Below are 22,426 nucleotides of genomic sequence, written 5' to 3'. Positions count from 1 at the left end.
ATACAGTATTAAAAATTTAAAAAGCCGCGTATACATATCTAAAAATAAAAAAAAAAAAAACAAAGAATAACCATGGGTTATAAAGCCTTATTGATCATCATTTTAATATCTAAACTACTCTCATTCCATGCAACATTCGCTGACACCTTCGAAGAATGTGATAATGCGGAAGAAGGAACATTCGTAAAAAGCACACAAAGCTGCCAAACTTACATATATTGCGACGGTGACAATTCCTACTCTGGCGATTGTGATGAAGGTCAATACTTCGATGGCGAATCGTGTGATGATGCAGAAAATGTATATTGTGCGCTGGATGTTCCAGAAGATCCAGAGCAGCCAGCGGTATCCGAAGATCCAGATGAGCCCGTACCGCCAGCCACATCTACTCCGAAAACTACAACAACTACGAGGCTGCCACAAGCAACTACCATACCAACTACCACTATCACCACCACCACCACCACCAGTTCCGAGAGCATAAATACGCTGGAACCGCACGCCATTCTACCAGTAGTGAGAGATCAATGTCCAGCGAGCGATGATCCTGAACAGCTTGTTCTTCTGACGAATGCCCAATCGTGCACAGACTATTTTCTTTGCTATCACGGGCACCCGATTGAAATGCGTTGTACCGACAATTTACACTTCAATATATATACAGCTAAATGTGATTTCCCCGAAAATGTACAATGCATGGTAAGTCAGAAGAGTGGACGCGCATGCTTATTAAACATAAATACGTACATAAGTATATATTTGTTTGTGAATTAGTGGAGTTACATATGTCGGCTTGTACATACCTTGCAAAAAATTTTACGATTCATCTCTAAAGAGACTATTCCGGGATTACTCTCAATCTGTCACAATAGGGCATTAATTAATTAGTCGCAACTAGTCTCGTACGGGTATTACTAGAGATCAATTAGTCTCGACTTATCGCTTACGGCTATAATTGGAGATCAATTAATTTCCGGATCATCCCTAACGGGTACAATTAACGATTTAATGATATGAATGCACTTAGTCAACCAAAATTCATGTCGCTTAGCAAACCTGGGCCCGAATCGCGGCATTCGTGATCGAATGATTACTCGTTTCGAATCGAATCGAATAAAATGACAGCTGTTTTCTCCCCCACACAATTTAAATCGACGAATCGCACTCGCTATCGAATGCCGTGATATCAACATCGAATGCCACGATTCAGGCTCTGAGAACCACTGTTTGAATCGCACCTGAAGCAACTTCTGGCGACTTTTTATACCCATTTGGGCATTTTTTTAATTGCTTCCGGAGTCATCTCGGATTTGCAGGTGTAGCAACCAAGGTTACTCATACGCCATCGACCGCAATACAAATTTAGCATCGCGCTTATCACACTGTCATGTATCTCGAAGCCGAGTCAAATTGCTTACAGTAATGTTAAATTGCAATTTCGTGAAATTAATTTTTGTATTCTAATGTGCGTTTGTAGTTGTAGGCACTTAAAATAATAACAGGTTCTTTGCCAGCTTCGCATTGTGCTAAATATATATGTATGTACATACATACATGCAAACGTACGTACATAGTATGTACCCTGCAGGAAATGTATCTAACTATAAGCTAACTTTAAGTTGATTAGGAAGGAGCTATAAGTCACTTATTATGTGTATATCTTCTTTGACGAAAGCTAACTATATTTCTATGGCGATGGCCGCGAAATAGTCAAGGGTGGCTACCTCTGCAGTTGAAGTAACTAACTACTTTTGGGCATAAAATGTCAATAGGAAAAACAAAATATTTTTGTTTTTATTTACTTTAATTATTTATTCACATTTCATATTTGTTTACATATTCTGCTGTAGGTGGTCGCATATTCGAACTCCGTCATACATAACTTCAAAATGATAATATGAAATTTCGATCTTCCTCTTATTTGTTCTCAATTCGAAAAAGTATTTGCAAAGTGCAGGATATTTAAATAGAAACGCGTTTAAAGAAAACAATCTCGAGCTTTACTCCTGTATTACTTGTCCACTTGTTTCAAGTTAGCTTTTTGTAGCTAACTACAAGTTATATATATCTTATAGAAGTCCAACAAAAAAACTGACTACAAGTAGGTTATTTTTTAGTAATTGATATTTTTTTCTGTGGGTACCTACAAATGTTTTATCATTCATTGTGTGTATCATTCAAAACTTCAAAACAAAAGTGAGTGGACTTCGATGTTTTTGGCAAAAGAGTCAAGATTTTTCTATCATAAAATATCTATACATATCGCACATAACCTAATGAAAGCGTTATGTCCGTGAAGAAGCTCTTGCGGCAACAATGATCCGGTTCGAGGGGGATTCGTCATTGAATCTGTATAGTATAGTTGGTGGCAATTTCAAAACGGACGAGTATCATTGGTCCATATAAATCCAATTTACATAGACTTATTTCAGACGAAATAACATAAATGTCTTACAATCGTATTTGCAGGCATTCATCAAGAATTGTCTTTATTCTGTTTAGTCGCCGTAAAGCAAGGGCCGCAATGGTTATGGTGGTAGATTTAACGAGAGATGTCTTCTGTTTGAAAATTTGTGCTCAATTAAATTGATAAAATAAATGAAATATTAAAATACAGGTATCAAACTAAAGAGATTTTAGAAAGTTTACTGTCGGAATTATTTTAGAAGCGGATTGCCACTTATTTGAATTTGAAAATAATTTAATTCAGTTTAATTGATAGAATAAGGTAAATATTGAATTAATACACCTTTGAAGAAAATGCGCGATATGTAGACTCGAGTTATAAAATTTTAAATTAAGTTTTCAGGAAAAAGTCGGTACTTTACCTACTTACTAAATACCTTCGGAATTATATTAACCACCGCCCACTTTCATAAAAAGTAAAGAATGCTTCATAAATCTATTATTTTTTTTTTTAAATCTTTCTTCATAAAGCTCCTTTTTTTGTTTGAATGAATACATACAAGTTTGTGGAGGGAGTTACAACACATAATTACTTTTAAGGCGCAGTGAAATAGGCCGGGTGTTTGCGAGTTAATCATAAAATCTGATTCATATAACTTTGAAAACAGCAGGCAAACGTTCACCGAAAAAAGTTACCCGAGCTAACTACTCGATGCCAGATATGAATGATATATTTTAGAGATGTGTGATTAATCAATAAATCGAACAAGTTGATCAATCGAAACCTGATTAATTAATTAATTTAAAAATAATAATTTTAGACTAATCAAAGCTATTAATTTCTCGATTAGTTACATTTTAGTTAATCAGAATCTAAATAATTTTATTAATCAGAAAACTGATTAATCATAATCTGAAACCTGAATAATTACTGCTATATTTATTTTTATATAGAAAAAAACGTATTCACATACATACGTACATACATATAGATACATATGGTCAAGATTTTTCTCTTTAACGTAACAGTTGCACGTGTATTTTTGATTATATTTCTGAAATGTTACTTGTTTCCTATTTTTTGTTGGTTTAAAGATAAATGTGGTTTAAGGTGGTCTTTAACGTTACATTTCTTGGAAGTCAGTTATATATAACATCACGGTAAGGAAAACTTGCCGAATCCTGTGGAGTTAAAAATTAAACTAAAGTATTTTAATAAAGAGCAAGTTCCAAGGCAACTATAAAACACTTTTGCATAATACTCGTTTATAACAAATCTATAAACCAGAATATGCAGTCTTTAACGTTACTTTCGATACTTTACGAAATTTTCCATTTTGATCGCATGCGAGGTACAAGATAAAATAACGCGCACCGCATACATTGGATGCCAATCGGTACTTGTTTCTAGATCCCTTAAGATGTATATCAAAAAAAAATATCAAGAGTTGACGTGTGAGTCAAAGAAATATTTTTTTTTCACTAGTTTCTCTTTCCCAAAATTTTGATGCTCACCTTAGATTAATGTCCCTGGTCGACAGCAGTTGTTTTTTTTTCGTCACCATCGCCTTCAATTCTGCTTTGTAAAGCATTCTTCGCACGGTTCACACGCTAGCATCTCCACCAACGCACCCCACAGCTTCTTTAGCGGTAGATATTCTGTCTGACGCTATTAACGCCTTCTACCTCGGATATTTTCGGTTTATTTCCACCGGTTTCTTTGCAATCTGCATGTTAGCAGTGCCTCTAGCAGTCGATTGGCTCACATGCGATATTTTCGCTATTTCCCGGCTTGAAAGCCTCGTCATAGCTTTTTTCAGTAATATTTTTATTTTTATTTCCCAAAACGCATCTCATGGTATTTTCATAACAAAAAACCAACTTACTCATTTATAACAAAATCCGACACTTTAACGGAGGAAAACGGGTTGCAGCGAGTCTCTTATAAGTTATATGGGTGCAAAATTGAGTCAATGTGTTAATTAAACAAAATTGATGGAGTGCATATACGTTAGAGAAATTTGATATTTTTATGGTGGGTCCTAGTGCTTAAAACTATACTCTAATATATGCAAAAAAATAAAAAATCATTACAATTTTGCCAAAGAACCACCGAAAAACGCAAAAACGTAAAAGCACAAAAGATATCCATTTTATTGAACCTTGTCTTTTGTCGAGCAGTAGGGATGCCTTAGATAGTAGTAGGTTCACAGCTGGTTAATTTTTTTTTTTATTAAAACTATTAGAAAGAATACACATTAAGATTTTAGATTACTAGGTTTTAAATTTTGAGGTTTAAAATATGATTTGAAAAATTCTACAAATATAGCAATCCTTTATCACACCCAAATCCGGCGCTATTTTGGGAAAAAATTAGTTTTTTCCTTTAGCTGACTCTTTGATATTAAATTTTGGAACGCGATCTTTTCTAGCCAATATTTTAGTAGAAGATTCATCAACGTTTATATTGCTGATAACGGTATTTATGCGACGCTCAATGACACCAACGAAAAGTTTCACATTATGCACTGTCAATACAGTCTTAGAGCTCAAAACATTCAAGATGGGTGCATCGTTGCAGGATAGAAGTCTAAAAGTGGAATTTAAGATCAAAGTGTAAAAAATACATAGTTAGTGATACAAAAATCTCTTCAGATAAGGCAATTAAAAAAAAAAATTAAAAAAGAAAACCATTTCAACGCACTTGAATATATCCAATATACCCTGCAACATTTCATCCAAACTCGTATGTAGCGTTAATTTTCTTGCATTAGCCTCTGCGGCTGCTACTTCAATCTTCTCCAGCTCACTATTAAGATAATCCAAAGCTTCGGTTTTCTGTTTCAACTCCTTTTCTTCGTGTTCCGCCTTTTGACGCTCTGTGGAAAGAAAGAAACTCATTTTCATCGACCAAAAAAAAAATATGTATCTATAAATAATTACCAATTTCTTCACTCAGCTCCTGTGTTGTATCATTCAATGCCTCCACTTCGTGACTAAGCTCATTGACATAGTTAAAGAGCGCAAAATTTTCCTCTTCTTGTCGCTTGAATTGCGCTGCCAAATTATCTGTGTCCTCCACTGCATATAACTCCTTAATATCATCTATGATAGCGTGATATTCCTCGAGCTGCCTTTCGTAGTTCCCTTTCAAAGCGAGTTTCTTGTTAGCCTCACGTTGCTCCAACTCGGGATTAAGACGCTTTTGACCTTTTATGTCAAAGAATTTCTGAAGCTTGGCATCGTGTTCGAGGCGGCGTTGCATTTCACGCATTTCCTATGGGAGAAGGGGAAAGAAGAAATGAAAAGGGTACTCTGTGAAGGTTGGAAACTTGATCTACGAAATGTATAGGTAGTTCTCAATTTTTTCGTTTCAGATAAAAAAGACGTCCAGAAAGCCTCTATTTCGGGCAGTCTGAAAGAGATTTAATGAAATCGAAAATTTTGCACATAACACATAAAAAAGAAAATACCAGTGGCATACCTACCTAGCCCAATGTGTTGTCAAAAGTTTGGTGTTTGAGTGGTCTTTTAAAGTCTTTGCAGTTAGAAAACTTCAGAAAATAGTATGTATGTACATATATATTTTTTACCTGTATATGCATAATTTTATCATTCTCGCTACGATCTTTGAGCACTTGTACTTTGTTGCAGAGCTCCTCGCGCAAATCAAAGGCTACAGTTGATTGGTCTATCAGCTCCATAATATATTTTTTCCCCTCATTGAATTGGGTTACCATTGACTGCCACATCTCGTTGAAATTTGCACTAAAACGACATAAAATGAAAGATATTGTTGAGAGAAAATTAAGAAATTATCTTAACCCAAAATTTTTTCTTGTGGATAACAGGAATATAAGAACACTCTAAGAGTGTCCACTATAGATAGACACCTCGAAATTCTTAGAATTCATCGACAAGCTGTGAGACCGATGCAATATAGAAAAGATGAGGGTCGACGATCTACACATAGTTAAATCGCCGTAACAGCAGCTTTTGTTAAGATAAAACCTAAAATATTTCGGGAAGTAGAAACGTCTTTCGTGAAAACCAATTTCCACCGTCAATTACAGAAAAATCTTGGGGAGCAAACAAATAACAAATGTTCTTTGGGGCCAACAATGTACAGATATTTGCCGAGACCGCTACCATATTCATATAATAGAACTCATGTAACTTTTTTCAAGTCTCCATGCAACTTTCTATACCGTCCTAATTTCCATTTTCTTCGAGCTCGATTCTGAGCCAATTGTTAAAAAACTCAGTTGCCTATTTTCCAGTATTAAAATCTCTCATTAATATTATTTTCCAGGGAGCATCGATCCCTCCGCCATTTTGGTGTGCTCAAGATAGGCAGATTACGTTGCTAAATCCTGGACTTAAACCATAAAAGTGTACCGAGATGGCTGGGGAACAAATCTCTGCCGATAAATTTGGAAGCCCACAAAATCGATATTCACTTCCAAGCGCCTGAACAATCGTCCTGCCAATCATCCTACAGAGTAAGACTGAGGGTATAGGCCTCAAGGATGAGACATTAGTACACCCAACTCTCTCTCCTTCACACGAAATCCAATTCGTTGCCACTATATGAAGATCGATATGTATGGTTACTCAAAAAGCCTAGGTATCGCTGACTTTTAGATGACAGCAAAATCAAACATATCTATTCCTCATTAAATGAATAGCTGGTGATCTTTCATGCCTCTACGCTACAACGTACCGATCCTGCAGCATATGATTTATTGAGTCACGCAATTTGAAATTCTCTGCCAAGACATCACTACATTTCTTATTGACCACATCCAGACGATTCTCTAACTTGACGACACTCTTATGAACTTTGCCAATACTCTCCTTGTAACAGCTATCGGTGACTTCATTCTTACGCAGACCATCGATTTCCTTTTCTACCTGGAAAGTGTTTAAATTTTTTAAGTTTCTTATTATTCGAAAGAGCTTTTAGCTTGTCCCAAGGCTGACCTTTTTAATGTGACCTTCCAGCTCCCATATTTTGACACGTTCACCTTGTAAAATTTGCTGCAGCTCCTGATTCTGTCTTTGCAAAAAACTCAAGCGCTTTTCTTTCTGAAAAAAAAAACAACAAACCAACGTCAAGATAACGGAAGACGTGTTCAGATATAGGAGTAGCTTATGCCAAGAACGCCTTACATTTGTATTCTTTCTAGCATGCGTTCCACCCTCTAGTATAGCAATCTCGTCTTTCAGCTTTTGATGTTCTTGTTGCAAAACCGTTATCATGTGATTTTGTTTTTTCAGCTGCCTAGCTTTTTCTTCAAGTAAGGAGCGTAGCTCCAACTGCAGGGAGCGATGCTGGAAAATTGAGGAATAGTACAAAGTTTTCAATAAAAAATAAGGTTTTTTGATCTACTTGTCGTTGCAGTCTTTCCAATTCGGCTGAAGCCAATTGATCCAACTCATTCTGGTCCGTCATAATGGCTTGAGGGGTAGTTAAATATTTTAAAATTTTTCTCAACTAAAAAACCTAATCAACTTTTACTTCTGTATATATTTACATATGTATATTTTGCTCTCGAATGTTTATCTTCCATAAATACATAGTTCTTTTAGTTGTTAGGGTAACAAAGGACCGCGTAACGATGCCAAGCAACGATAGCAACAGGTCTCAGCCGTGTGGATAAATGCTTAGCATGCAGTTGGCAAGCAATTCCAAAAGACAAAATTCGTATCATGAAATTCAAATTTATTGTTGTAAAGCCCATTGTTCCATCGTCTCCGGTAATCTTCGCCACAAAGGGATAAGAGGCATAAGTCTTTGGCAATCCAAGGTTGGCTCCGCTAGCTTGGCCATGTCTTTTGAATGAACACCGATGCTCCAGTTCTGGAAGTATTATACTCGGAACCCGCTGGTGGCAACGGAAGAGGGAGAGCCCTACTGCGACGGCAGTACCAAGTGGAGAAGGACTAAGTTTTACTTGGCATTTTCAACTAGCGTCCTTTGCCACAGAAACGACTGGCGTGCTTTGTTGAACTCGGCCAAAGTCGGTTAGGCAGTTACAGCGCCAAATAAGAAGAAGAATCCGAGGTACGCCTCAACATATGTTGCGAGGATCCACACCTCTACGCTATACGGATAGAGGGGAACAGTGTGATTTTCTTTAATCACGACAGAGTCTTACTAAGTACTTAAATACTTAAGCAGTTCAACATAACAGGTGGTCAAAGAAGACTCTTTAACTCCAAGTAGTCGAAGGTCCATCCTACTTCAAAGTTATAGCTATCAACAGTGTCTCCTTTGATGAAAGGAGATCATTAGTTTGGCATTCTTCGTTTACCACCAGACCTACCCGCGTTCCGATAGTTGAACGACATTAGATGCCTCAAAGCTTTCATTGGTGCTAGTACGAATACGAATAGTCATGGAATAAAGCACTAATTCGGTGGCGCTCTCACCTTTGCGGTACAAAGTTTCGTTAGCCCTATAAATTAGAAGTAAGGGAAAGAAAGTAAAAAAGCCATGTCGAGTCAGATGAGGAAGTAAACCGTCATCGCTCAATGAGGCGTCGTCAAGGACAACTTTTAACGGTTACCTCTCCGAACTTCCCCGCTTTTTGACTGCAAGGAGCCTAATCCTCTCCCTAATGAAATCATCGGCAACCCTTTTCACCTCCTCAATTATTATTGACTCAATTGTGCACCTAAGTGTACATACATACATATGCATGTATTAAATTTATGCATTGAAATTTGTTAAATTCAATTTCTTCTAGTTATTTAGTTCAATGTTATCATATGTATTAGTTTTTATTTAGAACAGGGGTTTCGGATGTACATATTCTAAAATGGAGACAAGAGCCAGAATAAGGACGAAATAACGCCCACTTTTTTTTGTTTGATTTTTTAGGAAATGAAGCCCGCGGGCGTTATTGCCATAGCGAAAGGGAAATAATGCCCACCGGCAAAAGGCAATAAAGCCCGCGAGCTTAATTTATTTTTCGAAAAGGCAATAACGCCCGTGGGCTTTGCTTCATTTTTTTTTAGGAATATAAAAAATTATTGGCTTTGAAAGCAAACTCGGGATATATGAAGGAAGTTACTCAGATTTACTCAGGATCTGATTAATCAGAGTCCGAGTAATAACGTTTTTTGATTAATCAGGATTAAGATTAATTAAAAATTATTTAATCGATTAATAGCACATCCCTTATAAACTTACTTACTTTATATTATTCCACGAGAACTACAAAATTTATTACAGATTACTATAGTTACATATGTATGTGTATATAGTCATCATTAATGCAAAGGGCCATGTTTGACACTTTTTTCGGAAATGAGGCATTTTATATACACATATACATATTCCGTTAGTTGTCTCGGATGCATCGTTACACCAAAATTAAAAAAATTAAATCTTAAAAAAAAAAACGCGAGACTTATTAGCACGCTTAGAACAATTCTGCAAAAGCAGAGATGTGCAAATTTAAAAAGTTGCTTCCCTTTCTTGTAGAATTTCAAATTTGCCATGTAGGGCGCTTTGCATTGAAGGTGGCAGTAAAGTACTAAGTATTTGACTGCAAAATGAATTTACGCTACCATTTTATTTTCAATAATAATAATAATTTTCAATCCCTTCCATTCATACAGCTCGACCGACCAAATGCGAATAAATGCTTACCACATGTCACTGACTTTTTTCCGCATTCGCAGAATTGTAACTATTTCTATTACTGCATCAGGGGCTTTCTTACTCTGCAGCAGTGCCCATTTTACTATGGCTGGGACATTGAACGTCGCGCATGCGTACTAATTAAACAGGCGAAATGTTTTGAAGGATCCAAGCGAACGTACATAAATAAGTAGAGTACAAGCGTGAATGGAACAGTTATCAGAACTTTTTTTCATACACATTTATATATATTGTACAAAGTCGGATAACAACAACAACCACAAATATAAGTATGACATACTTTGTACAAATATTTATGTAAATAAATGACGACCAAAGATATACATATATTGCGAAAAAGTTGCTTAAATTTGTAGAATCTTTTGCAATTCCAATCCAAAACCTATTAGTCTAAGAACGTGTCAATAAATATTTCGCGAGTGGGTTGGCTGAAAAAATTCTGGCCAGGATATTTTAATTAAATATTCAATAATTTTTATTTTGTTAATTTTCTACTCATTTGTTTAATGAACAAATTATATACCAACCGAAAGTATGCCTATAGAATGTGAAAATGTTGGGCTGTCTGTTTTTTTCCCGGCCTACATATCGGGTTGGCAGGTATGAACAGGTAAGTAATATTAGTAATTTTCACTAATCTGTTGAACACATTCTATAGGCTTTATGCTTTCGATTGTATAGAACCCATTAAACAAATTTGAAGCGAATCGGAGATATGATATAATTTTTTTTTACGAAATCGGTCCGACTTAAAGAATGGCTCACAAGGGCAGAGAGTCCACTCTACTATTGTTGGAATGGCTCTAAGTCTGTCTAACCAGGGCGCGAACAATAATCGGCTTTTAACTTCAGGCACTAAACGGTTAAGTAGTATAACAAGCAACATTGGAGGATCTTCAACAAGTACTGCTAAAAGTCTTATAAGCAGCCTAGAAATAATATTAGATTCCTTCAGCGAAAGCGAAGGCTCGGATTTGGAATCTGGAGACATTAAAAAATTTAAAATTAAAGCTGGATTGAAGGCCTATCTTAAAAAAAAAACCAGCTCATCTCGGTGAAAATCCTCTCCATTGGTGGAAAACTAAACTAAAATGCGACAAATTGACAGATCTGGCCCGCAAATATTTGAGCGCTCCACCCGCCAGCGTTCCAAGTGAACAATTGTTCAGTGCAGTCGGCGTTATATACGAGCCTCTAAGAAATTGCCTCATGGAAGAAAAGGCAGCAAAATTACACTTTTTAAAATATAATATGCCCCTTTTAAACTTTGACTACCAGATTAAAACACTGTATAGATTATGCACTCGTTCAATGTTCTAATAATTTACAAAATTTTTAAGTTATTATAACGATGACTTAAGTTGATTATAGCTTTTTTAATGTTATTCGTAACATTCGCATTCGCGAATGTGAAAAATATGACATTCGAAACATCCCTAGTACATACTGTTTTATCTATCTACTATAATTAAGTGTAACATTTTTCTATAAGTACACAATTGAGTGTAAATACTGCGGTGCAAATAAGCAACCTGATTGTAAAATTCCCTCCAAAGTCAATAAGCTGAATGATAGCTCAATTAATTTTTTGTACATATTTTTATTTCAAGGAAAGGTGTTACGGACATCAATCTTAATGAGTTTTTGAAATCGTAAGGCTGCCAAGAAGTGAGGTCGAGGAAAGTTTCTTTTGTCATCTCAAAAGACTGCTGGCGTTCGATTAATCATACTCGAAAATCAGTAGTACACATTTAGGGAAATCTAGTACATATATCATGTGTCATAATGTATTACAACATTTATGACACATTTGATAGATATGTACATGTTTTTTTTTTTGATATCTTTGTACATAAATATGCAGAGGTGATAATGCAATATCAGCGGTTCTTACTTCGATGGAGTTCTTGGAAATCATCACTTCATTTAATTCCAGCGCAGCATACGAGTATATGTATGTATGTATGCATGTGCATCTGTATTATGTGCGTGCGTCTGTAAACCATACAATCGCTTATCAAATTTCAATAATTTGGCATACTTCAATGAAAATGCTGGCACCCAAAAAAATTTAGTTGCTCCAAACCCACCAACGCAATTGTAGGCACAGCCCTGAACTAATTAGCTAAGAGATGCATATTAAATGGCTTTATGAGACTTGCGCACTTTTGATATTTTCACTTATCATACCTGTGCATGGCGATATTCGCGAGGAATGCAATAATAAGCCCAGCAATGCCTTCATTGTCAGCAATACATCGTGCAGTCATTATATCTACTGTGCAGGCATCGATTCCTATGAAGGCGAATGCCCAGATGGCGATTACTTCAATGAGTTGCTACAGACATGTGATCCCAGCGAGCTCGTCGATTGCAAACTCAACACTACAGCTAGTAATCCATCGGTTGATACGCCAGCACCCGCACTGACGACGACCACTATTATCAGCTCCCCATCGCCTGCCACCATCAATAATTCTATAATAAGTTCAATCAATACAACCGCAGGCGAAATTTTTCTGTCAACCACACCAGCGATGGCCACTAGCTACCCGGGTAATGGGAATACGAGTACTATGAGTCCTGCAATAGGTGCGGTTGCAGCCACAACGCTCGCATCGATTACAAATGGCGATACGGCCATAATTATATCAAACAAATGTCCGGCCTTGGATAATCCCCGTCAGATGATTTTCGTGCCGCACTCAAAATCTTGCTCGGATTATTTTATTTGCTACCATGGGGAGAGATTGGCCATGCATTGTTCCTCGATGCTACACTTTAATGTGAATACTGGAAAATGTGATTATCCGGAAATCGTTGGGTGTCGGGTAAATACTAACTGACATACCAATATAACTAATTCAGCTAATAAGGCGAAAGAAATAATTTTTTAATTATTTTGTATATTCTTCCAGACCGATTTCAGCAATCCGAGAGAACAATGCCAGTTGCACACCATCGATTTGTATCCGCATACAACGAATTGTAATTATTTTTATTATTGTCGTAACGGGTACCTTCTCTTGCAGCAATGCCCTTTTGGCTATGGCTGGGATATCGAAAAACGAGCCTGTACCGCGATGCTACAAGCTATTTGCTACAATAGAAGAAATAAAAGAAAGTTGTGAGACAAGCCATTTTTGTACATTATTTTAAAATCTACAAAATAAATATGCGAGCTTCATTTCGAAAATATAGGAATCATCATTTTTAGTATATTTAGCGATGAGCATATCAATATCACGATCAAAAAACTTATCGATATCAATGCTTACTACTGGATGTACATGTCAATATACATTGTAATTATTGTTATCGATATACATATTTATCGACTATAAAAATATTTATCGTTATCACTACCATAACTACTGCACATACTTGTCGTTATAATTTGTATACCTTTCATGAGCATGAGGTGGTATTATAACTTTGGTCCGATGTTTGTAAGTACCATAATAAGAAGAGACAGACCCATTAAAATATTTATATACTTAAATGATCAGAACGTCGAGCTGAGTCCCTTTAGCCATGTCCGTCTGTATGTCTGTCCGTCTGTTTGTATGCAATCTAGTCTCTCAGTTTTCGAGATATCGGAATGAAATTTGGTAGGTGGGTGTCTTTTTATAATGTACTACCCAATTCCCGCTTACTTTGCGGCGCATAATAAGAGCTTTTGCGTGAGCAAAAAGAGCGTTTAAAGGCAAAAACGGCCTGTAAGGGAAACAAGTTGAAACGAATGAAGAGCAGAATCCTCCTCACACATGGACCAGGAATAGTAGCGCTGTGATGCCATATGGAATACTTATCGCTATCGATGTCATGAGCTTTACCGATGTTCTTATTTCCAACTGTGAAATCACTGCCAAGCGTGCAAAATCGTCTATGATCTTGCAACTACAACATTGGTCCGGTGCGTAAGCCAATAAAAGTGCTTATAAGGAAACTCAAGAGCACAGATACGCGTTTTCAGTTACAGGAGGGCCAAGAATCCTCGATGTCCCACAGTATGAAAAGTTTTCCCGTATATTGGCTAAATTAGTTGCGTGATTTCTTGAATTTCATTCAAATAAAGCCATTGATATACCTACCATGTTCCTTCTTGGACGGATGTGGTTGAATCTTTCATTGTCGATTCGCCACTTTTAAAATTCGTCTTAATATTTATGAACTGGTTTCTTTGAATCTTACTGCTGAGAAATTTTCTGAATCGGAGGTAAATGCAAGATCGCATTAAGGGTGTATGAGGGCGTCAAACCAAGGTGCGCTTACATAATTTCATTTAGCGATCTGAAAAGTAAACATATGGAGTTTCCATATAAATATTTCGGCAGCAGCGCGATCCATTGGATCAATTTTCTGGAAAATAAGCGATATGAGAAATTCAGTTTGTATGGAATGTGCCACTCCCCCTTTTCCAATACCTTCTAGTTTCCGCCAAGAGCACAGTATGAATAACATATCGCCATTTAAAGTACAAAACCGCGTATCAACAAAATGCAAAAACCGCGTGTCAAGATAATGCAAAACCGCATATGCGAGGTTGCATAAATTATTTTGTAGAGAGTAAAAAATGGTTATTTTTTTAGAAATCAATCGCATTTCTGACTAGTATATTTCAGGACGAATGGATAAGGATTGACTGGCAGCAAATGTCAGTTACGCCGGTTTGCAGAATGACGACGATACGCGGCTTTATACTTTAAACGACGGTATATAGCTGTATCAAATTTCAGCACGTTGGCCTAAGCGGTTCCAAAGATAAGCGATATGAGAAGGTAAGTTTGTGTTGGAGGAGCCACGCTCCCTTTTCCAATATTTGCCATTTTTCGCTATAAGTATGCTACTGATAACATATGCAGCCATGTTAAATTTCAGGACGTTAGCTTAAGCGATTCCAAAGATAAGCGATATGAGAAATTCAGTTTGTATGGGATGTGCCACACCCCCTTTTCTAATAGCTCCTGGTTTTCGTCATAAGTAGGGTATTTTCAATTTATGCATCCGTGCCAAGTTTCAGTTCCCCAGCATAGTGTGTTTAAGAGATTATTGGTGCCCTCAAAAAAGGGGTTTCAACATTTTATTTACATTTATCAAAAAATTTCTTGTCGGTTAAAGGATAAAGGGAATGCCGCATTATACTAAAGCCAGCATCTCGACATACATAAGCTACTATTCCATACGAACACAGATATGTTTGTGCGTATGTAAATACATACAAGCTCAATTTTGAGCCTATGGCGGAAATTAAAATGTTTTAATTAGCTTTTCACCTTTTGCGATATTCATGAAGATATTATCTTTTAGTACCTAATGAAAGCAAAATTTGGTTGGATATTTATTCCAGGCATATGAATGTATCACATTTTGAAACTCATTTGTAACCATTTAAAAACATGTGCATGCAAATATGTATGTACATATATACAATGTATATCATACATATGTATGTATGTATGTATGTTGAATTAAAAGGGCAACCAATTTTTAGATTTCGCTGAACAATTTCAAAATGAAGTTAGAATATGTTAATACGTCTTTCGAAAAGGACGTGATTCTAGCCAGCAAAAATACCATAAACCAATGAGAGATGATAATAAAATGAGGGGTGAATCCAGCGAAGGTAAGGACTAGAATAATTGTAATATTTTTAATAGCCACATATATAGGTAAACTTTTTTAGTTGCATACATTTACTTGGTCTTGGCTACAATAACGCAATACCCATACACCTCCTCATCACATTTACTCTACCGCAATGGGTTTAAACGTCAAAATGGCATTTGTTTGAACCACACCTCCGGCGAATTCGATAGAAATCCCGATGATTGCCGTTCATTTTACTTGTGTCTGGATAATGGACAAGCGGTAATGGCACCTTGCCCGCCTACAATGCTCTTCAATTCGGCCAGCAAGCTCTGCGACACAGCCGATAATGTCAGCTGTGATATCGGAATACCCAGCAGTGACAACGACAGTAACGCAAATGACAACAATAATAATGGAAACGCTGAGAACAATGCCGAAAGTAACGGTGACAATGAAGAGCTGAACGCTTCCCGATACTGTGCCTCACAACCGGCTGAGCAAAACCGTATCATTTTTTTAGGCAGCAGTAGCAGTTGCCAGCAGTACTACATTTGCTACTATGGACAGGCAGTGTTGCAGGATTGTAGCGCCAATTTACACTGGAATGCGAATACCGCCAAGTGTGATCTGCCTGAAAATGCTGGCTGTCCGTTATGGACTGGAAGCACCGGTATCAGTACGATTGGGCTGGCAAATGGGAGTGGAGTTAATGGCAACGGTGCTGATAGTTTTGCGCCTAATGGCAATCAAATCGGCGGACAAACCGTGAATAGCGAATTAATTAATTGCCCAATCTATGGGCAACATGTATTTCCGCATATGGTAAACTGTGAATACTTTATTTACTGTGTTAAGGGGCATGCTATGCTGCAAAAGTGCCCATTCTATTATCATTTCGATATTGTGTCAAAGAGCTGTAAATTGCGTACGGTTGCCATCTGCGTACGAGATTTAAACTTTAATTTTCGCAAATCAACTGCATAATATGTATTTAGTGTATACACCTTCCTGAATTTTTTTCTTTTCAGTTATTGAAATTTTAAAATTCATAACATATCGAAAACCTGCGCGATTTGATAGAGTTATCTGTATGTATATTTAAATTGGCATCGACATTTTGTATCGACATAAGTATTTTTCGGTATAGTTTTGGTCACTAATTAACCGCAAACATTTTTCATAACCTAGCCCATAGTACATACAAACATAGGATGTATGTATGTATGGTTGCCAACATTTTCTAAGATATTTATTGTACTTGTAAAAAAAAATTTGAGAAAATATAGTACCCTTCAAATATATATAAGGCCGTGGCAGCAGAAGTGGCCTAACCAAAAAATTTTTTTGTGTACTTCCCTACTTAAAATAGTCTCAAATGAGATAAGATTTACAACGAAAGTCGCTTATTCTTTAATTCTAAGGTACAGAGCTGCATATCAAATTACGGAATAATCAACCTTTACTTTGAAATTTATCACATTTGAAACCGTTTTAAGAAGTTAGGTACAAGAAAAAAATGTGGGTTAGGCCATTTCTGCTCTCATGGTCTCATATATATACGGTATTTTATTTCAAAATCATTTCTTTTATAAAAAATACACTTCTTTGCACTTTTGGCAGTTTTTAACAGTTCCTTGATAACTGTCAAAGTATCATATACTTTATCGCAATAAAAATTTAAATTTATATGCATCAAAAGTTTATTTTTTGTTAGTGAGGTAGCGGCTTTGTTTCTCTCATCTTGCCATTCCACATTTATAATAGAAAAAACTCTTTACGTGCATGTCGAAGATGCAGAAATAGAGTAGAAATTAGATTTGTAATTAATTCTCAGGATTATAAAAAATATGTGCCCATTTTTGATCTGTGGTTCTTTTCATATTTCATTAAGTATTGCTGTTTCCAAATAAAAATTTATTCTGGCAAATTACTGAAATATATTAATATGTCAGCCAATTGCCCTAGCGGCTAGCACTGTAACCATGGGCGTAGCAAGAACGAAATGTAGGCGAGACCTATACAAAATTTTTTTTTTTTGAAAACCAATAACTCACTTACTAAAAAATTGTTTATTATAGCTTAAAATTATTGTAACCAATAGAAGGCAATATTTGTGATATTTGTGATATTTATTTATGAAAGCATTTGTACAACTTAAGACAAGAACAGTCTTTTAAAAGTACATCAACTACATACATACATGCATGGATATGAATCGAATACAATTGGAAGTTAAAATATGTAACATGATTTGTTGAATTTATGAATAATTTTGTATATTAAGTAATACAGTTCAGCCTGAGGTTATAACAATACTGAACATTCTTAATCTTTAATAAGAGGATAAGAATAGTTGGGATAAAGATTAATAGATTGAAAGCATGGGAGGAGGAAAAACAAAAGAATTCAGAGAATATTAGTCCATCTCACAGAAGTAACGAGGAATTGCTGTTTTGTAGTTGCCTCTATTCAGTTCCATCTTTAGCGAATCAGGTAGCGTGTTCCAGAGTCTCACAGCGTTAACGAAAAACATCCTTGATGAGGTTAGATAGGTGTACTTAGGAACAATAAGGCTATGATGTCTTCGTGACACTGGTCGTATCAGTATGTCACAAAGGTATTTAGGTGTATTCCACTCCAGCAACTTGAATACAAACATTCAGTTTCTCGCCTCTAGATAGTCGAAGATATCGCAACCCAGAATTTTATTTCTCCATGGAGTGATGTGATCGTACTTTCCAATACCATAGGCGTAGCGTGTGACGTTATTAAAGGCCACCTCGATTTTATGTGCAGACGCTGAGTCAAGTTTACTATATACTAGTTCGGAATGCGTTATCTGGGGTACGATAAGCTGAATGGCTAGCTTGCGTCTCGTTTCCAAAGGGGTAAATGATGCAGACATTTTCAAACTACGTAAGGTAGCAAAAACGCCGCTTACCACTTTATTAATGTGGTCGGTAGCGTTTAATCTGGAATTAACAACAAAGCCCAGATTTTTAATTTTGTCAGTTAACAAAAGAGCGGTGGTACCAATCCAAAGCTTCGGAATATCCTCGACATACACAGCATTACTACTTATCGGTAAAACATACGATTTAGAGGCATTTAAGAGTAAGCAGTTATCACGTGCCCATACAGAAATGGCGGACAGATCAGAATTAATTTTGAAGCACATGTCTTCAATTAGACCAATACGACTTGACAAGTATAGTTGGACATCGTCCGCGTACGCATGGACATTCACATATTGGCATACAGAGAACACATCGTTAACGAAAAGACTAAACGAGAGTGGACCTAGGATAGATCCTTGCGGAACACCTGACGTAACAGCTCTGCACTGAGAGTAAGCACTTTCTACTTTTACCCTGTTGTACAAAAACACATAACCAGAAGTTCACAAAAGTTGATATACATATAACTATTCGTCTATTTGAATAGTAAACTTTTTACTGCGCATGTTTATTTTACGAGGAGGAAGCATCGGAAGCCTAACCCGGTCACTGTGAGACTTTAACCCAAACTAACCTTCCTACCGTCATGTACCGTTCCCCTCCCGGTACCACCGTCAAGGATTTCGTCGGGAGTATAACACTGTGTGACTGATAAAATTATAGATCTATTCTCTTCTTCTTCTTCTTCTTCTTCTTATTTGGCGCTGTAACCGCCAAATCGAGTTTAGCCAAGTTCAACAAAGCACGCCAGTCGTTTCTCTTCTGTGCCTCTTCCTCTGCTACCACCAGCGGGTTCCGAGTTGAATACTTTCAGAGCTGGAGCTTCGGTGTCCATTCGAATGACATGGTCAAGCCAGTGGAGCCGATTTATTTTAATTCGCTGTACGATGTCCATGTCGTTGTAATGCTCATACAGCTCATCGTTCCATCGTCTGCGGTACTCGCCGTCGCCAACGTGTAAAGGCCCGTAAACCTGCCGCAAAATCTTTCTCTCGAATGCTCCAAGAGCCACCTCATCGGATTCATCGGATCAATTGACTTTATTTCGCACCAGTGTTTTGTGAAGTCGGTTAAAAATATTGGAAATTTAAAAAAAATCACTGCATAACTACACATTTCGGGTGCTCAGTTATAGCTTTATTTACGTATGTACAGTATCGGTCATATCAATTGCACCCCATTTCAAAGTGAGCTTATTTACCACTTTCGTTTATTTTTTAAATCTGATTAAAATGTCAAAAATTTTGTTGAAAAATCGTTGAACTGCATATCAGGCTTTACCATAAACATTGCGCGCTTTATTTTGCAGCGACTTGACAGAATAAATAGGTATCTACGATTGTCAACAAATATACATTTTCGACATTTAAGGGAGTTTCGTCTCTTTAGCCTACATTGAATTTCTGTAGGCCAACGATTCTCACCCATTTTGTCTTGTTGTCGCCAGCGAATACAGAACAAACATTTTTTCAAATTTTTCGTGTGCACTTTTTCACAAAAAAAAAAAAACGTTCGAAAACCGTAGTAGAAAGCGTGGCAAATTTCTCAAGAACTGCGTACTGCCTCAATCAAATTTTACACAAGAAAATTCCTTAGCCATTTTTTGTACATCATTTTATATGGACTATTTGCTTTTCTTCAGAGCTGCATATTGGTCTGAAAAGATAAAAATTTCACTAATAAAAATTTTAAATGTTCCTAAAACTTGCAAGTTTGAATTTAACTTTGCAGTCGGCACATGCTGATGTGTCTATTGCATTTATGAACGTCCTGAAGGAAAGAAACGCTATTCATTTTGTCGACTGGGTTCACTCATGCATGTGCAAAAAAAAAAAAAGAAATAAGCTCCATGTGTACATGTGAAAGCACAAAATCTGTTTTCACTCGCGAGCTCAAGGGCTGCACATACATGGTGTAATGAACATCATTCTTGCTGCACATATGTAGTAGGTGTACATATGTATATACATCAATATGCATTACTTAACAAAGCTAATTACTGTTGAATAGATAAAATGTCGCATCAGCCACAAGGTAAATATGTATTTAGACCCGATTGTGTATGATTTCCAGTTAGTTTGAGCAGTTTATATGTATCGGAGATACTAGGTACTATAAAAACTCGTACTTCAAACTGTGTACGATATTAGTTCTAAAAGGTTGTAAGAGTGTAACTGCAAAAAATTTTTGCAATGTCAAGTAAATTGAGAACAATTCCATAATTGAATTGCCATGGTTTTAGATAAAAATTTCTTTCAGTTGTCCTACAATATGTCGTCACTTTGTTGGCGGTAACTTGTTGGTGCAGTGCAATCATACCTGATGGTCTAACAAGTCTAGATACCCCCGATAATTCTTCAATGCGTGCATGTATTAGCAAGCCCTATGGCTACAAGGTTCCCGATTTAAATGATTGTGTTGGATACCTCCTATGTCATGGTGAAATGGTCATACAACAGTACTGCCCACCTGGCCAGCGCTTCAATACTACTTTACAGAATTGTCAGAATGGAAAGTGCCCGCCGTGTAATTGCGACAATGGTGGTGGCGATGGCGGGGCGGGAATTGATTGCAGTACAGCTCCGAATGGCGCTCGTTTTGGGGACAGCCAACATTGCCGAGTTTTCTGGCAATGCGTGGAAGGACAAGCCTTGCAGCTCTTCTGCGAAATTGGCATGTGGTACGATCGCGATCGATATGTGTGCAATTTCAAGGCATTGGTAACCAACTGTCCGGCCAATGAAGATTAATAAATTTAACGAATAAAAATATTAAAAACGGTTAAATAAATAACTAATTGCACCGGTGAACATAACTTTTAAATAAAAAAATTCAAGGGTGCTTGAAAAGAATTGTGGCACATGGTTGCATTTTTTGTCTACGATAATTTGAATAAATAAGTTCGTTAAATTTAAAAATTTTTAAACACAAGCGATTTTTTTTTTTTTTTTTGAAAAAAGGAATTAAATTAGCCTGTTCCCGTACTTCAGGATTTGCAGGTTTTACAGGAACAGCTGTTTTCGCCTTTAATAAACCTTATGGGAACGTGGCATACGGGAACGACTTTGGACTAAATCCAGCAAAACCTGCAAATCGTAGACGTTCTGGAATGCACTAAAATACTTGTATTCGCAATCGGAATGCAATTGCAACCAGAGTCGATTTAAGAAACCTGACAGCTAGTACGATAAAGAAATTGAAATGTATGTTAAAGAAAGTCAGAACGACAAGAAATATACATGTATATCCTTTTCTTTGTCCATCTGAAAGAATTTTAAAAATTGTAAAAAAATTTATTATGTTTGAAATGCAACCGTGGACACCAGCTGGCAATGGAACTTGCAAATTCCTGCAAATTTGCGTGTGTGCAGAAATTTGCAAGTTTCTCAACATGACAGAGAATTTTTTCTTACTCTCTGATATTTTGAGTGTTGGATAATTCTTGCTGGATTTTCGACGAACAAACCTTATGTGGGAGCAGGGTAAAATTCTTATTAAATTTTGATCAGAAATCGTATTTCGTAAATTTTAGTGAATAAGAACAAATTCCTTTATAAAACTTTCAATCTGAAATTGCCCAAATATGTAACGAGATTAGAAAAGGTGTAGTGTGGAAACCATGATGTTTAAAAATGGCAACGTCTTGATTATAAAAAGGCAATAAGATGACCATCGAAAAAGAAAACAAGCCTAAGAATGGCGGCTTCTTGCACTTATTTGCAAATAGAAAATTAACTCAGCATTTATACGGCAAATTTTACCCGTTTGCAAATTGTCATTTGCAAATAATACGTGCTTA

General features: G+C 36.5%; 5 protein-coding genes across 5 annotated transcripts; 4 read left to right on the top strand and 1 right to left on the bottom strand.

Annotated features, from left to right (window-relative positions):
• The first annotated feature begins 72 nt into the window (after nucleotides 1-72).
• LOC118740159 (probable chitinase 10) lies at nucleotides 73-10,358 on the top strand. Its single transcript, XM_036471656.1, has 2 exons — nucleotides 73-699; nucleotides 10,036-10,358. The coding sequence occupies exons 1-2, from the start codon at nucleotides 73-75 to the stop codon at nucleotides 10,249-10,251; spliced, it is 843 nt and encodes a 280-aa protein (XP_036327549.1). The 3' UTR covers nucleotides 10,252-10,358.
• LOC118739201 (coiled-coil domain-containing protein 63) lies at nucleotides 4,668-7,931 on the bottom strand. Its single transcript, XM_036470390.1, has 8 exons — nucleotides 7,799-7,931; nucleotides 7,579-7,740; nucleotides 7,390-7,494; nucleotides 7,130-7,320; nucleotides 6,000-6,174; nucleotides 5,350-5,683; nucleotides 5,111-5,285; nucleotides 4,668-4,996 (listed from the first exon to the last, which is right to left on the bottom strand). Exons 1-8 carry the CDS (start codon nucleotides 7,859-7,861, stop codon nucleotides 4,780-4,782), a joined length of 1,422 nt encoding a protein of 473 aa, XP_036326283.1. The 5' UTR covers nucleotides 7,862-7,931; the 3' UTR covers nucleotides 4,668-4,779.
• Nucleotides 10,359-11,696: 1,338 nt separating the features above from the next.
• LOC118739203 lies at nucleotides 11,697-13,252 on the top strand. Its single transcript, XM_036470393.1, has 2 exons — nucleotides 11,697-12,909; nucleotides 12,997-13,252. Exons 1-2 carry the CDS (start codon nucleotides 12,211-12,213, stop codon nucleotides 13,207-13,209), a joined length of 912 nt encoding a protein of 303 aa, XP_036326286.1. The 5' UTR covers nucleotides 11,697-12,210; the 3' UTR covers nucleotides 13,210-13,252.
• A 2,370-nt stretch (nucleotides 13,253-15,622) lies between these two features.
• On the top strand, nucleotides 15,623-16,654 carry LOC118740158 (probable chitinase 10). The gene is made up of 2 exons (XM_036471655.1): nucleotides 15,623-15,704; nucleotides 15,765-16,654. Exons 1-2 carry the CDS (start codon nucleotides 15,665-15,667, stop codon nucleotides 16,652-16,654), a joined length of 930 nt encoding a protein of 309 aa, XP_036327548.1. The 5' UTR covers nucleotides 15,623-15,664.
• A 4,058-nt stretch (nucleotides 16,655-20,712) lies between these two features.
• On the top strand, nucleotides 20,713-21,413 carry LOC118739204. Its single transcript, XM_036470394.1, has 2 exons — nucleotides 20,713-20,826; nucleotides 20,887-21,413. Exons 1-2 carry the CDS (start codon nucleotides 20,820-20,822, stop codon nucleotides 21,375-21,377), a joined length of 498 nt encoding a protein of 165 aa, XP_036326287.1. The 5' UTR covers nucleotides 20,713-20,819; the 3' UTR covers nucleotides 21,378-21,413.
• Nucleotides 21,414-22,426: the final 1,013 nt, after the last annotated feature.

The sequence above is a fragment of the Rhagoletis pomonella genome, unplaced genomic scaffold, assembly GCF_013731165.1.
Source record: "Rhagoletis pomonella isolate Grant_MI unplaced genomic scaffold, Rhpom_1.0 Rhpom_scaffold_00005, whole genome shotgun sequence".
Classification (NCBI taxonomy): domain Eukaryota; kingdom Metazoa; phylum Arthropoda; class Insecta; order Diptera; family Tephritidae; genus Rhagoletis; species Rhagoletis pomonella.
The sequence above is the reverse complement of the archived record's forward strand: the minus strand, read 5'-3'. Positions and strand labels throughout refer to the sequence as shown.